Source organism: Biomphalaria glabrata, chromosome 14 (genome assembly GCF_947242115.1).
Source record: "Biomphalaria glabrata chromosome 14, xgBioGlab47.1, whole genome shotgun sequence".
NCBI lineage: Eukaryota > Metazoa > Mollusca > Gastropoda > Planorbidae > Biomphalaria > Biomphalaria glabrata.
Window position 1 is genome coordinate 35,090,096 of NC_074724.1, and position 14,466 is coordinate 35,104,561.

A 14,466-nucleotide genomic window follows, 5' to 3' on the forward strand; every position below is an offset into this window, starting at 1 on the left:
AATAAAGCAAAAAAAAAAAAATAAAAAATTCAGAAGACATGAGCAGAGAGTTACATCATCTGTGGTTACTTGACATTTTCAAGTGGTTTGATGAATATTGCAATATTGTGTCCTCCTGCTTAGAGCTTACTACTTTTTTTTCAACATAATCATTCTTGATTGTTTATGTTGATAGTCATTTTTTTAAAAAATTCATTTGGATTGTTTTTTGGGTTTATAATTTACTTTTAGATGACTTAACAGTAAATGAAAAATTCCTACTTGGAAAATAAAAAAAAAACTGTCTACCTTGTCCGTGGTTTTGTGTAATTGCTATGTGTCATCTAACTAATTGGTTATTTTTTCTTATAATGTACTTTTTGATAGTGAAAAAATTGGTTGGTAAGTAATTAAATATTAATATTTCATTTGTAAAATGGCCGTGCCCAGGTTTCTGTTCGGAAAGGGGAAAGGAGGGGCTAAGGAGTGGGGTTGTTTTCTTTTTTTTTTTTCTTTCTTTACACCTACACAGACAAACTTTCTGTAAATTTAAGCCTAAATATTGTTAATTCTGTTAATTACAGCATATCACTTCATATTCTTCGGAGGTTCTAGGTAACAAGGAATACGTTCTTGCGGATAGAATCAAAATAGAGGTGTCTGGTGGAAAACAAAGCATTTTGAGAACTATTTGTTAGGAGAGGGTTTAAACCTCAGCCCGCCCTCGACCGCGCACATGAGATGCAACGATTTTAGATTGCTTTATTTTAGTCAGGCTGAATTTCTCGTTCAGTTTTAGCAACGAAACATTTAAAGACCGCATCACAAACGAAGAGATAAGAGACAGGGTTACTACAGCGATTGAAACACACGATGACATGATAAGTATTGTAAAAAAAGGCAAGCTAAAAATCTATGGCCATTTTACAAGGTCTTCGGGGCACGCAAAGACCTTCCTTCAGGGAACAGTACCAGGAAAAAGAAGAAGAGGCAGACAAAACGATAGAAAGACAACATAAAGAATGACATAGAAAAAGATTCTCTCCAAGGCAAAAGACAGAGAGGAATAAAGATAGACGGTCGACAAATCTTGTGTGGTGCCCCACTAGAATGGTTGTCGACTAAAGTTGAACCATTATTCGATTCACTTATCTCGACTCGTAAATTGTGATTTTGTGTGTGTTTTTGATAATCAATTACTAGATCTAGATCTAAAAAATAAAATTATATGTTACATAGGTTAGGGTTGAAAAAAAACAAAAAAAAAACAACTTTACTTCTTTTAACTACTTTACAAAACAACGCCTTGATCCAACTTTCTAAAACATTTTCAAGATCGACCAGTCACGGATAAGAATTTATTTCCGGTTTCCAGTCGGGTAGTATATATAAGTCTATGGTTCAAGATCGACCAGTCACGGATAAGAATTTATTTCCGGTTTCCAGTCGGGTAGTATATATAAGTCTATGGTTCAAGATCGACCAGTCGCGGAAAAGAATTTATTTCCGGTTTCCAGTCGGGTAGTTACGTCTATGGTAAAGTCATTCTAAAAGGTACAGTATAGAAAGCGATGGAAGCCCAAAGAAAAGCTGGATGGACAACGTAAGAAAAATGACCAGCCTCTCTCTTGACATCCTGCTAAAAACATCTGCTGTTGTTTAGAGAGAGAGTAGTCCTTAAGGGACTGCAGGCACGACATGGCCTAAATTGTGCCGATGTGCCTCAAACCAAAAATCAACTCAACTAGGAATAGTGGATGAAATTGGTTACAATAACTGTCACAGCACTGCTATGACAAAAGTCAAGGGAGAGATGATCATATTTATATATACAATGAACCTTTCGCGTCATCACAATCACCTACCAACGGCCAAAGGATAAAACAGATTTAATTGAACTACAAGGCAAAAAAAAAAAAATCAATACAAATAACAAATCAATGAGTAATACAAAATGTCACAAAACTTCATCATATCAAAACAAGTAATGATAGAAATGTATTATTACCTATAAAAAGTAATTTGACAAATTTTATTAAGTACAGTCCAAGGACGACTATATTCTGCTGCATTAAATCTTTTTAATCACATCCATTTTGAGCGTAAACAGAATGCTAACATTGTAATATATACAATAAAAAAAAAGTCTGTGAAAAAATATACAAATATAGTAATTTAGTGACAGTTTTCTACATGCTATTGCCTTTATTATATTACATTCTTTATATTAGACTGCCAGTTATGTGAGGCTGGAATGACGTACCACAGACAAACTCACAGTTGTATGATTGCCGTTAACACATCTCTACATTATGATGAAGCGAAGGAGTATTGTGCTAGGACCTACACTGGCGGTCACCTTGTTTACATTCTAGATGAGGAAACTAATACATTTATTACAAGTAGGTAATTTAAATTGCATAATTCATTTGAAACAGAGAGAGAGAGAGAGAGGGAGAAGACCAAGAATGAGAAAGAGAGAGAAATTGACAGAGAGAAAGAGAGAGAGACAAAATAACACGTACAAAAAGGAGAGAAAGAGAGAGAGAGAGAGAGTGAAAAAGAGAGAATAAAAAGATAAAGAGAGATAAAAAAGAGACAAAAAAGAGAGAGTGTGTTAATTCTATGTAACTGGCTTACCAGATATACAATAATTAGTTTTCGTTTGTTTTAGTTAATTGTTACTCCTAATAATTTGCCTTTTGGTGAAAAGAAATGCTTCCCTGTGATTTCCACCTCTATATAATTATCAACTATTGGTATACAAACTATTTAATCGATCTTGTTTACGACATATAAGGAACTGCATTATAAAGTTTCAAAAGCTGCAAATAGTTGAAACAGGGCCGGTCTTAGGCCGCTGCAACCTATGCGGCCGCAGTGGGCCCCGCACTTTCATAGGCCCCGCGCGAATTCTAGGTGTGGATTATTAAATTAAACCATTTTAACTTATTATTAAAGGGTTTCTTGGAATTCTCCTGAAATTGTAAAGCATATGAAAAAGTTATGAAAATCTGAAATTATCACCATATTCTGAAAACTGATGCAAATCTCTTTAAAAACAGACAAAATTTTTATTTTGGGGTATCATTCAATATGAACAACGCCAACCATACTGCGAAAAAAAGAAGAATTTATTTTCTAGTACAAAATCTTAATTTTCACTCATTACATATCATTATCACAACCCAGAATGGGTCCCGCTATCTAAAGGACCGGCCCTGGTTTGAAAGGTGTCGATTCTTGGTCGTTGGTTAGTAGCTCCAAATAGCCAGTAAAAACACAAATGAAATGATAACTTTAACAAGAAATAATTTCTGCATCACGTCCCTTGCTAGTTCCCCCTTCAACTTTAATTACCCCCCCCCCCCAAACCAAAACATCCGCTCTCCTTTCCTCATGGTTACATCATAAGCACGCATTCATTTGGCGACGGTCACGAGAATTTGGTAAAATATACGATTATTAAAAAGCACGCGTAACAATTGCACTTCAGCTTATATTTTACTTCAAAAAGTAATCATTTCAATATCACTTTAGTTTCTCTTCCCTAAGCCATTATAAACATTTTCTGTTTATCAAAATTATTTCTACTATCAGGGAACCTAGTGACTGATCGCAATTGGTACTATATAGGACTAAGTGATAAAGCGGAAAATGGTGTTTATAAATGGATAAACGGAAAGGTATTTATTTATTTCATTTTATTTATTTATTTCATTTTATTTTATTATTATTATTATTATTATTATTATAAAAGAGCGAGTATTCATTCTCTGGCGAAGCCAGGGTCGAGTTTCGTTAAAGGGAAACAAAATTCATCGTAGTCCCTTTATCAGTTTCCACCGAGGAATTTTCTGGTGATGTGGCAGGTCTGCAGTAGTATCGCCCTCTGACAGGCAACGAGAATGTTCCTAGGAATGCCAAGGGCCTTGAAGGTATCTGTCGCCACAAAATCCAAACGTTATTCTGCAAACTCAGTGCAATCGACACTCTATTCATGAATCCAGAAGTTGAGAGACTTAAAAGATGGCATCATTGAGCCCTTCGTCATCTCCATGGCGGGCTCAAGTCTTAATAACAACTAACGCACGACACAAACGAAGAATGGTAGTGGACTACAGCCAAACTGTAAATCTGTTCACACTTCGGGATGCTCATCGCTTACCTCCCATAGATGATATGGTCTCTCTTTTAAATTTTCTCTATAGCCTTTAAGCACTTTACATCGCAAAAAACTTTCCTAGGCTGTCTTTTTTTTCAATATCTAGCACCACATACTCACAACCTTTGCTAAAATTGGCACTTACTTTAATACTATATTATATTTATACTGTAATAATCAATCATTCCCAATATTGACTTAATTTGTTTCTGAGCTGATGTTACAATAATTCTGATGTTAGAGATGCTATCGACGTCCACTGAAAGTACGGCTGATAAGTGACATTTTAACATTCATTCATTCATTCATTCACATATTTTTACCACGACTGCATGCTGTGCTTTCCCCCCCCCCCCCCCCCAGGTACTAGCTCAAATATAAAATCAACTCACTGTCAGGGAGTACGTGAGTGTGTGTGTGTGTTACTATAGTGACGGTGGGAAAACGTTGGCGATTGGTTGTGAATGATGCAACATAGATGGCATTTTCGTCATTTGGTCTTAGTTAGGGGGGAGAAGACTCCAGCACGTGAGACTGAAAGGTTGTGTTATTGTAGTGAGCAAGATCTAGTGGAAAAAAATAGTATTACTTCAGTCTAGTACTATTTATTTTATCTTATTTCGACTTGATGTTGTTTATATTATAATGAAGTTAATTTATAGTGATTTAGTTCTACCAGAAGTTTGGTGCTACAGGTCAACGGCCGTCAGCAGCACTCACCCTACCTAAATCACACAATCAATGCATTATTCCGTCTAACCTTTAGATAGAAAGTTTGGAATCAAGGGTTAGGTTTTTAGGGTTTTAGGACAGGAGAGACACTAAGGGCACTCTATTGCTCACATGAGACTACGAAAATTATTAGAATCGTATCCTACCAAACTTTGTACATACTTTATCCGTCAAGTCCAACTTAAAAATCTCTCTAAACTTATTTTAAGCGGCCAGCGAAGCGAAAAAAAAACCTTTTAGGAGAAAACCACTCTTAAAAGGAGGAATTGTAAAAAGAAAACAAACGCCTTTTTTTTAATTACATGTTTACTTTTTTTTTCCTTTGTAAGTGTAATGTTGATTTTGTTTGTGATTTAAAACATATGTATGCTACAAATACTTAATCTACAGAATGTTTCTTACATTGGTTGGGATATAGAAAATCATACACCACTTGCAGACAAAGACTATGTTGTAGCGAGCTGGGGCGGCTGGATTGAAGTATTTGACTCACGCAGAAAATTTATTTGCCAATCTGTTGCAGGTGTGGAGTTTAAATTAATTATCATCACTATTCTTTATAATAAGTATTTTCTGTTTTGGATGGTAAAAATTCTGTGTCAGACTCCAGTATAGATCATTGCTAAAAAAACACAATTCAGACGATTTTATTCTTATTATTAAATTAAATTTTAGTTATAGTAGGTAATGTGCAGCATGTAAATATTGTTATTGTAAGTCAATTTTTAGAAATTGAATTTCTCAAAATAGTTTAAAGTGTATAGAATACCAATTCTCTATCAAATTAAGATAAAAATCATGTTTTAAATATTTATTATGAATTTTTAAAATAAAAATTTTAAAAATTTAAAAAAAGAGTTAGCAAAATTTTGATTATTTTTTTTTAAATCAACATTTTTTAATCTGGAATTGTTCTCGCTCTGAGGTGTACAGAAAAGTGCTCATGAGACAATGCTTTCTGTAGGCCGAGCGGTAAAGCGCATGGCTTTGAAACAAGGGTCGAATCCTGGTGAAGACTAGGATTTTTAATTTTGGGATCTTAGGTCGCGCCTGAGTCTACTCATCTCTAATGGGTACCTGATATTAGTTTGTGAAAGTAAAGGCTATTGACTTTTTCTGGCCACATGACAGAAACAGATGACCATTTTATCAACTTACCTTTAGATCGTAAGGTCCAAAAGGGAAACTTTACAATTCTTTATCATTCATCCACCATTATCAAATCCGGATAAGATGTATACATTTTGAAAAAAGTACCACACCTAAAATGCTTTAAACAATTTTAAAAAACTCAAAGTAAAAAGAGCTAAATTATAGATTTACAAAGTTAAAAATTGAAAACAAAAATACAAACTATTATTTGTTTCGTTTCTGTGAAATAATGCTCTTGAGATTCAAAGAAGGATGCTGGTGGTTTTTTTTTGGGCTAAATTTTCATATGATGAGTTCTGACCTGGATCACAATCACAGATTGGGTCATGATGCCACTACATCTTGTTGTCACCTTAAAAGGTCAGAGACACTGATGTAGCTTTACAAATTAGAGATAAGAAAACTCATATTTCCAATAGTTAAAAGACTTTTTTAAAATTTGCAAAAATGGAAACTTTAAATATGACAAAATCTAAAAATCTAGGGCAATAAAATATATATCGATCTATCGATATTTTAAGATTTTTTAAAACCATCAGCAGTCTAATTAACTTTGCCATCACCTGCTGGTATGGTAATACTTCACTTGCACAGAGACTTAGACTAAATAAAAGCTTCGTATATCACTCGAACACAGCTACCATCTAGAAGAGTTTTCCATGAAAGATGCCTTTCCAAAACTCTCACGATTCTTAAAGATAACCTGCACCCATTAAATCACTGTTACATAAGATCTGAACGAAGTGGTCGTCTCCTTTCCATTAGAACTAAAACAGAAAGACTTAAAAACTCATTCATCCCACTGAAGGTCAGAGTGTTACAAGATCATCTGTCATCATCGAGAAGCTTATATCTGTCTAATTCATAAAGCGCTGGTTGTGAATGTGTATGTGTTTCGTGTGTGAATGTTGTTTGTATTTGTATCTATAATGTTGTTACAGTTGTTACGCTGAGGTTGTCAATTGTTGTCGAACTGAATTTCCATTTAATTGGATCAATAAAAATTATCTTATCTCTTATCTTATCTTAAGATAACCGCCATGTCCAAAAAAAATTTTAGAAAAAAAAAATTTATAAATATAATACAGAGATTTCGTTATAAATATTTCAACCTGTTTTATTTCCAGCAAGAAGTTTGAGTTTCTCCCTTAACCAGCAAGACTTTGTGAATTCAACAAGGGAAATTTTCGCGCTAACAATGAATACTTTAAGGTGTGAAGTAGATGACTTCGACGCCAACCATCTACTATTACTATATCAGAATTCTGATGGTACATTGTCAAAGATTGTCGAGGTATGTATTGTCCAGCAACATTCTCTTTAAACGTGTCCACATTTTTTGTTAACTTTAAGTAAATAAAAATATAGAAAAAAAAAATTGTACTTTTGAAACTTTTTGTTTGATCTTACTGGACATTTTAAATAAAAATATTTTTTTTTAGAAACTCGGTAAAAGTCTTACATACACGTTCCGGCCAGGTTTTAACAGTTCTGGTGTCTACGTCTGCCAGATTGGACAAAACGAAGGAGAAATCGTCTCTCTAACAGGGACTCTCAAAGTTATAAGTGAGTAGTACATTTCTGTGTCAGTTAGGTAAGTGAAGACCTATTTTAAAGTGACGGGTAATACGGTATACTTAAGAAGTCCCCCTAAACAGAAGAAGCAAATGTAAATTTGACACTCCCACCCCCTTCATTTTTTCTTTTTAACCAGCAAACACAAATCCAATTTCCTACATCTGGCGCCCTCTAATGGTGTCTAAAGTGCGAACATCATTGTATTAAGAAGAACGATGGTGAACAACTGTTGAATAAGAACAACGTTTTAAAAATAACAAGGTTACAAAAGACAGTTTGTGTGGAAACACAAACTCAAAATCGGCCCCCGAAGTGGTCCACCCAGGCAGGCTTCAATATTTTCAGAAAGAACATCCGATGAAATTATATCAAAGACAAATGAGAGATAAGAATGGAGAATGAAGGTTAACAGATCTTGTGTAGTGACCCAACGGTCCAGCAGATCAAAGGATAGGTGAAAGTGAATGTAAAGTTAGATGTGAACCTGGCCTAACTAGTTCCCCTTTCAGACCTTGTGATCTATAGGGCAGATCATGTAAAGTTCATCTGTTTTTGTGGCCTACGGTTAACGAGGGTGTCATGTATCCAGCACAACGACCAACCACCTCTACTTTTCCCTAACTAATATCAGGTACCCATTAGAGACTCAGAGGCGCCCAAAGATTCCAGTCTTCACCAAGATTCGAACCCGGGACCCCCTGTTCGGAAGCCTAGCGCTGTACCGCTCAGCCACCGCGCCTCCCCTAGTCTAATTGATGTCTTATAATTGATCTAATTGTTTTGAATAGGCTCAATCTCTTATTCGAATCCTCAAAAAAAATAAAAAAATAAAACCATTTCGCAATTAAAATAAAAGTTCAGAAAAAAGAAACTTACAAGATTACTATTCTTTTTAAATTAGGTCTAACTTATAATGCACACTAATTAGCTTTTTCTCTTTAAAAAATGCTTGCATAACTGATTTAAAAAATTAGATTTTTCGCTTTCAGAAAAAAAAAAGTTCTTTTGCATCAGAACTTTGAATTGTCTAAAGACTCTAAAATAATGTGATGTCGGATTTTCAATATCTTTTCTAGTTTACGAGATCTAAACGGGACAGACGGACAGACGGACAGACATTTCACACAAAACTAATAGCGTCTTTTCCCCTTTCGGGGGCCGCTAAAAAACGATACCTCCATTATACAATTTAAAATATTATAATATGTTTTTAACAATTTATATCAAATATTTAGTTCAAACCAATTCTGCTAGCGGACAAGGCATACTTGTGCGATTATTGGTTTGTATTTATATCATAGGGACATCTCGATCTAACCGTAGACCTAGACTTCTGATTTAATACGTCTAGTCTAGAACAACAATTTCTATATTAGATTCTCCTAAAAAATATTAATATAGCAAATGTATTCTTATAATAAATTTATAACTATTTCAATTCATTCAGTTAACTGTCTAACTAGACATTTCAAGAAAACATTTTTTGAAGAAGTATTAATTAAAACTATAAAATTTGTTTAAAATAAAATAATAGAAAAAAAATGACTTAGATGGGGTTAATGAAATTTTATGAGCGTATTATGATTTGTTCAATGTCAGAGAATAGCAACCGCTAAACTCTCAATCGTTCTATTAATAACAATAAAGTTCAACTATTTTCTCAATACACAAAATGACCCTCTGGTCATCCAAAACAACTCACTTACTATAACAGTACCAATCCTACTGACATAATTTTGGTTTAAACGAAGGTCAATTTTAAGTGCCCCTCTGTTAAAGGTAATGATGTAGTAAATGGTTTAACTTCCGAGCAGAAGGTCTCGACTTCAAACGTCTGTGACGACAAGGATTTTGAGTTTCAGGATTCTTATGACAACCTTGACTCCACTCTACTCTGATGGGTACCTGACGTTCATTGCATTGGTCTTTGTGATGGACAGATACAACCCACGCCTCGACGCTTTAGGAAACGTCTTAGTTGCGAACAGTACGCAGGCACATCACGTCAGAAATGGTCATGTGATTATCCAAAAAAAAAAGACGAGCGATGTTTCGTTGTATTTGAGCAAAGGTTGCCACAGTTAAGACCAAGTCCAGAACAGTGAGACTAGTATGAACAGTTCAACCCAGAAGAATCCAGTACGAGACGGAGAAGCCAGTAGAGTCACAACAGCATACGGCAATAGATGTATCTACGATGAAGCGTTTGTACAGTCAGAACTTCTTGTTGCTAATGTTATAGTGAGACTATTGGATATTATTTATTACAATTTATTAGACATTAACATTATTTGGAGCCCTACGTTCTTTGAGTTGTTGGTGTTGTGTTGTGCAGTGTTTGCAGAGAACCTGGATTGAGACATGTATTTCCGTAGCTTTCTCATTGCAGAGATTTAGATAAACTATAATTTTATCTTATTTTTTTCGTTCATTTTATTGGTCTTACTATTTTGCTTTAACTTTTCATACTTCATTTCAAATTTTTTAGGTAAGGCTGCTTACTGCAATGAACAGGATCCCAATCATAATGTAATTGTTGCTAGCAATACAGACGTTACATTTCACAAATTTTGTGTATTTGTGTATCCCAGACCAACTGTACTGGCTGTTTATACAGGTTAGAAGTTTTGGCGAGTTTAATTTTTGAGTTGCTATTTTCATTAGTTCTTGGTCTCTTTATTCAAACATTGTATTTAAATAGCATTATATTTTTTTATGATTATTTTATCATTCGTTACTAATCCCTAAGATTTTTAAGTTTTCATTCAGTTGGACATAAGCAGCGAAATATATAACAAGTTGCTTTTCTGGTCAGTTGGCCGTTTTACTTTTCTCTGGTCTCTGAAACTCGTTACTAATGTATTGTATAGAAAAAATCTAGACAAATTTCTATAAGTTTCTTCTACCACTACAGAATCGCTCACATTTGGTTTTCTCCAACACGTTTCTAGTGCCCTTATTAAAAAACTAATTATCACAATTTAGCCAAACAAAGTAACTATTCTTAGTAACCAACCAATTTTTTTTGGAGATAATCCAAAATTTGTCAAATACACAAAGACATTACTTCTACCTAAACACTTCTTTTTTTTACAAAGGTTATATCAATTCAGTCTTGTAAAAAGTTTGTACACATTATTTCCACGTTATTTCTCAAACCCAGTCTCAGATCAGGCTAAAATTTTGCACAATTGTTATCTGTACATGAGAAAACAAAATAAAAATTTAAAAAATACAATTACTTAATTTAGTGTTCGTAATTTATTATTTTGACGAAGCTGTATTTGACTGATTTGGTGGTATACGTTTAATTAATATCCTTTATACTTTGTAGGTCACTGCTTAAGAGTTTCAGGATAACAAATATAATATAACATAAAACATGTAGACAAAGTAGGAACACAATTTGATTGTAGAATATGTTATTCATGAACTTTTACACTACATCCGTGTACATTGATAGGTAAATTAATAATAAAATCATGATTTGAAACTGCTGCAGAACATAATGTTATAGTTTGATTATTATCCTATTATCGAAATTAGATGCCAACGAGCATATCAAAGAGTCTAGATACGACGTCAACTTCACTTACATTGACGAGATATCAGCACGAGGTGTAATCGACATCAGACTCTACAACATGACGTCATCTGATCATGGAACATATTTTTTTTTTTTTAATAATAAATATATTTCGTCAAGACTTTATTTCATTATCGCAGGTTAGTTATCATTTTTTTAAGACAACATGTAAACATATACTTTGTTACGGTAGCTAGTTGAAGGTACACAAATTTGAAATAAGAACATTTAAGATCATAACAATTTTAATCAGCCATCTTGGCTACCAGAGTAGTCCCTCCTATGCATGGGCACAACACTTCCTACTATATACAGTCTCCCTAAAAGGGGGATAATATACAATATTATGTGAGTTACTGAAAAGGGCATAACATTCCATCAAGAGCCATCAATTGTAGATAATGGTTCATCTACTAGAACTTGAATGAGATAAAATGCTGGGCACTTACTATGACCGGATGTTATCACCCCCACACAGTTATTTTCACTCCATGACGATTGGAATTAGAATTGTCTCAGTTTTGCCAGAATGATGCTGTATAGGTTTCGAACTGGCCACGCTCACCGGCTCCTGATTTGCCCTAAGAGATTACTTTTTGTTTTACAAGTTTGAATTAGCAAGCAGCCAATGTTTAGATTTACAGTTGTGCTTCTCCCAGAAGCATTTGGAAACTATACATAATGCACAATGTGCTGCAATTGTATTATAGCTTTCTTGAATTCTTACATACAAAGTTATTTAAGCTATGGGATGATTGTATCAGTTTCATGGGGAAAGAGGTTGAACCTCAACCCACCCTCTATCATTATGGAATTTTCGGACTGTAGTTTTTTTTTGTAGGGGGTAGATTTCAAAAACCCTCGGCTATGCTAGAATGAGTATTATTTAAAATTTTCCCAAAACAAAAGAATATAATCTATTTTATACAATATATTTAGAGAGAAAGAGAAATAGACAGACAGACAGACAGACAGATAGATTGATAGATAGATAGATAGATAGATAGATAGATAGATAGATAGATAGATAGATAGATAGATAGATAGATAGATAGATCGATAGAAAAATAGATAAATAGATAGATAGATAGATAGATAGATAGATAGATAGATAGATAGATAGATCGATAGAAAAATAGATAGATAGATTGATAGATAGATTGAATATTCACCATTATTTTATAAATAAACATTTATGCCCTGACAAACCTCTCCAACCGTAAATGGATCAGTACCTCACAATATTTAATTTGGGCTCATGTTTATTTGTATTACAGCTTTATCCATACCTTTGTTTTAATTGATGAAAATGTTTTAGTCTCCAGTGCTAGCCTATGACTAGTGTTGTTTATTGTAGATATTTTATGCATACACGATACAACCATATCATTGTAACTACTTATCCACAGAAATATCTTTTTTTTTTCAGAATTTTTTCTTGATTCATTATATCTGTACAATTAATTATACTAATAAATGTATCTCTTCCTTTATGTTCATTGAAATATGTCCACTTGTGTACATCTTTTAATACATTTTTATACCTCAATCTAGTGCAGTGGCGTAGCTAGGCATTTTGGGTGCCCCCCCCCCAACCCAATCGGTTAAAATGTCAATAACAAGTTTTAATTATATAGATATTTAATTGATTCTGTTAACAAGCTGTGATTTCCACAAATAAACTGGACCGCCTCCCCCCATTCGAAAGTTTATGGTGGGGGGGGGGGGGGGTCGGGAATTGATACAATCGCCACCTCCCCATCCTACCAACTCGGCCAACATACTAGAGGTGGCGAGCGAAATAGTCTAAAAATAGGTTGAAATATAAATAATTAATATATATATTATTAACATAACTAATAAATTCGTATACAAATTGTGTGATTTCTTTACTAAAATTCGTCCCTTCCCCTTCGGGGGGGGGGGGGGGGTCGACCGAGTGTGTGTGTGGGGGGGCAATCGCCCCTACGGCCCCCCCCTCCTGGATCCGCCAGTGCAAGAGATAATGTACTTAATAAATATATAACTTAATAATATAAAAACTCAGTTTGCTCTCCGAGAGTAACCCAGCTAATAAAAGTAAATCTGTGTGGAGTACATGGAACAGGGTCACTCAATTCTTTTACAAGGGAAATACCATGACTACGTGGCAGTGGCGTAATATTTAATGTAATATAAAATGCGGACACTCGTTTGGGGCGCCAAAGAAAGTGGGGGCCTGTGGGGGGACTTTCTAATTTTGCGGTACGTGACTTTTTGGCGCAGCCGTTTTGGCGCAAGACGTTTTGGTGCAGGGTACGTTTTGGCGCAGGGGACATTTTGGCGCAGGGGACATTTTGGCGCGAGACATAATTTGATGCTAATTTAATAAGCACGCAACTTTTATAACAATGTTTATTTCACTCTACTATAATTATTATTATTATTATTATAGCTTTTATATAGCGCTACTTTCATAGCTCAGAGCGCTTTTGGTCCAATCTCATTTGTGGACCGGTGGGGGGGAAGGGGTATCTAGGAGTTGGTTTTCCGTGCTGCCTTTAAGTAAACACAAATCTGCCCGAGTCGGGTGTTGAACCTCGAGCCCCCTTCTAGGTAGCCAAGCCAAGCCAAGTTCAAATGCACTTGGCCTCTCGATCACGCTTCCCACTGTATAGTACAGTATAGTATAGTATGTATAGTATGAATTCTAACACCGTCCAGCGAATTTTTTTTTTTTTTATTTCATGAATATATAATAAGTCAAATTCCTGAATGGTAATGAGATGCTCTCCCCTTCCCTTTAATTATATGTGGGTCTTGCTAAGTTCACTGGATGACATTGGATTTCTTTCCAAAAGACATTTAAAAAAAAGAATTGACATTAGTGTAATATCCGAAAAAGCTAAGATACTCTTAAAAGATATATTTTGAGAAATTTGGTTAGGGTTAAGGATGATTTGGTTGACACATCTCCCCTTGACGTAGGTAAATTCAAAGAAATAAAGACAAAACCAGAATCGAGCACTGGCATATGTCTGGCGATCATCTCCTTCGGACTGGTCATCACCTGTATACATTCCACCCCTGTGACAACTATCCCGCCCTCTCTCTTCTGGGCACATTTCACTCCTTGTATATACTCTTTCCTCCACTCCTTCCCTCTCTCGTAAGAAGATTGTCTCTAGCACTCCTCTTGGCATCACTAGGTGCGAATTTATAAACTTAGACTTTAATTCCGCGAGCGGCCCAAGGTTTATTAAAGAAAATGATGTGAAACACAAACACACATTTA

The 14,466-nt window shown here is 34.7% G+C and overlaps 1 protein-coding gene across 1 annotated transcript in view; it reads left to right on the plus strand.

The window, feature by feature from the left end:
* Nucleotides 1-245: 245 nt before the first annotated feature.
* Nucleotides 246-14,466, plus strand: part of LOC106052491 (uncharacterized) — a 53,576-nt gene continuing 39,355 nt past the window's right edge. Inside the window, exons 1-8 of the mRNA XM_056010293.1 lie at nt 246-381; nt 2,211-2,381; nt 3,580-3,665; nt 5,267-5,399; nt 7,156-7,322; nt 7,471-7,594; nt 10,095-10,223; nt 11,153-11,332. Coding sequence (XP_055866268.1) covers nt 315-381; nt 2,211-2,381; nt 3,580-3,665; nt 5,267-5,399; nt 7,156-7,322; nt 7,471-7,594; nt 10,095-10,223; nt 11,153-11,332 — 1,057 coding nt within the window. The 5' untranslated portion in view covers nt 246-314. The remainder of the gene's footprint in view (nt 382-2,210; nt 2,382-3,579; nt 3,666-5,266; nt 5,400-7,155; nt 7,323-7,470; nt 7,595-10,094; nt 10,224-11,152; nt 11,333-14,466) is intronic.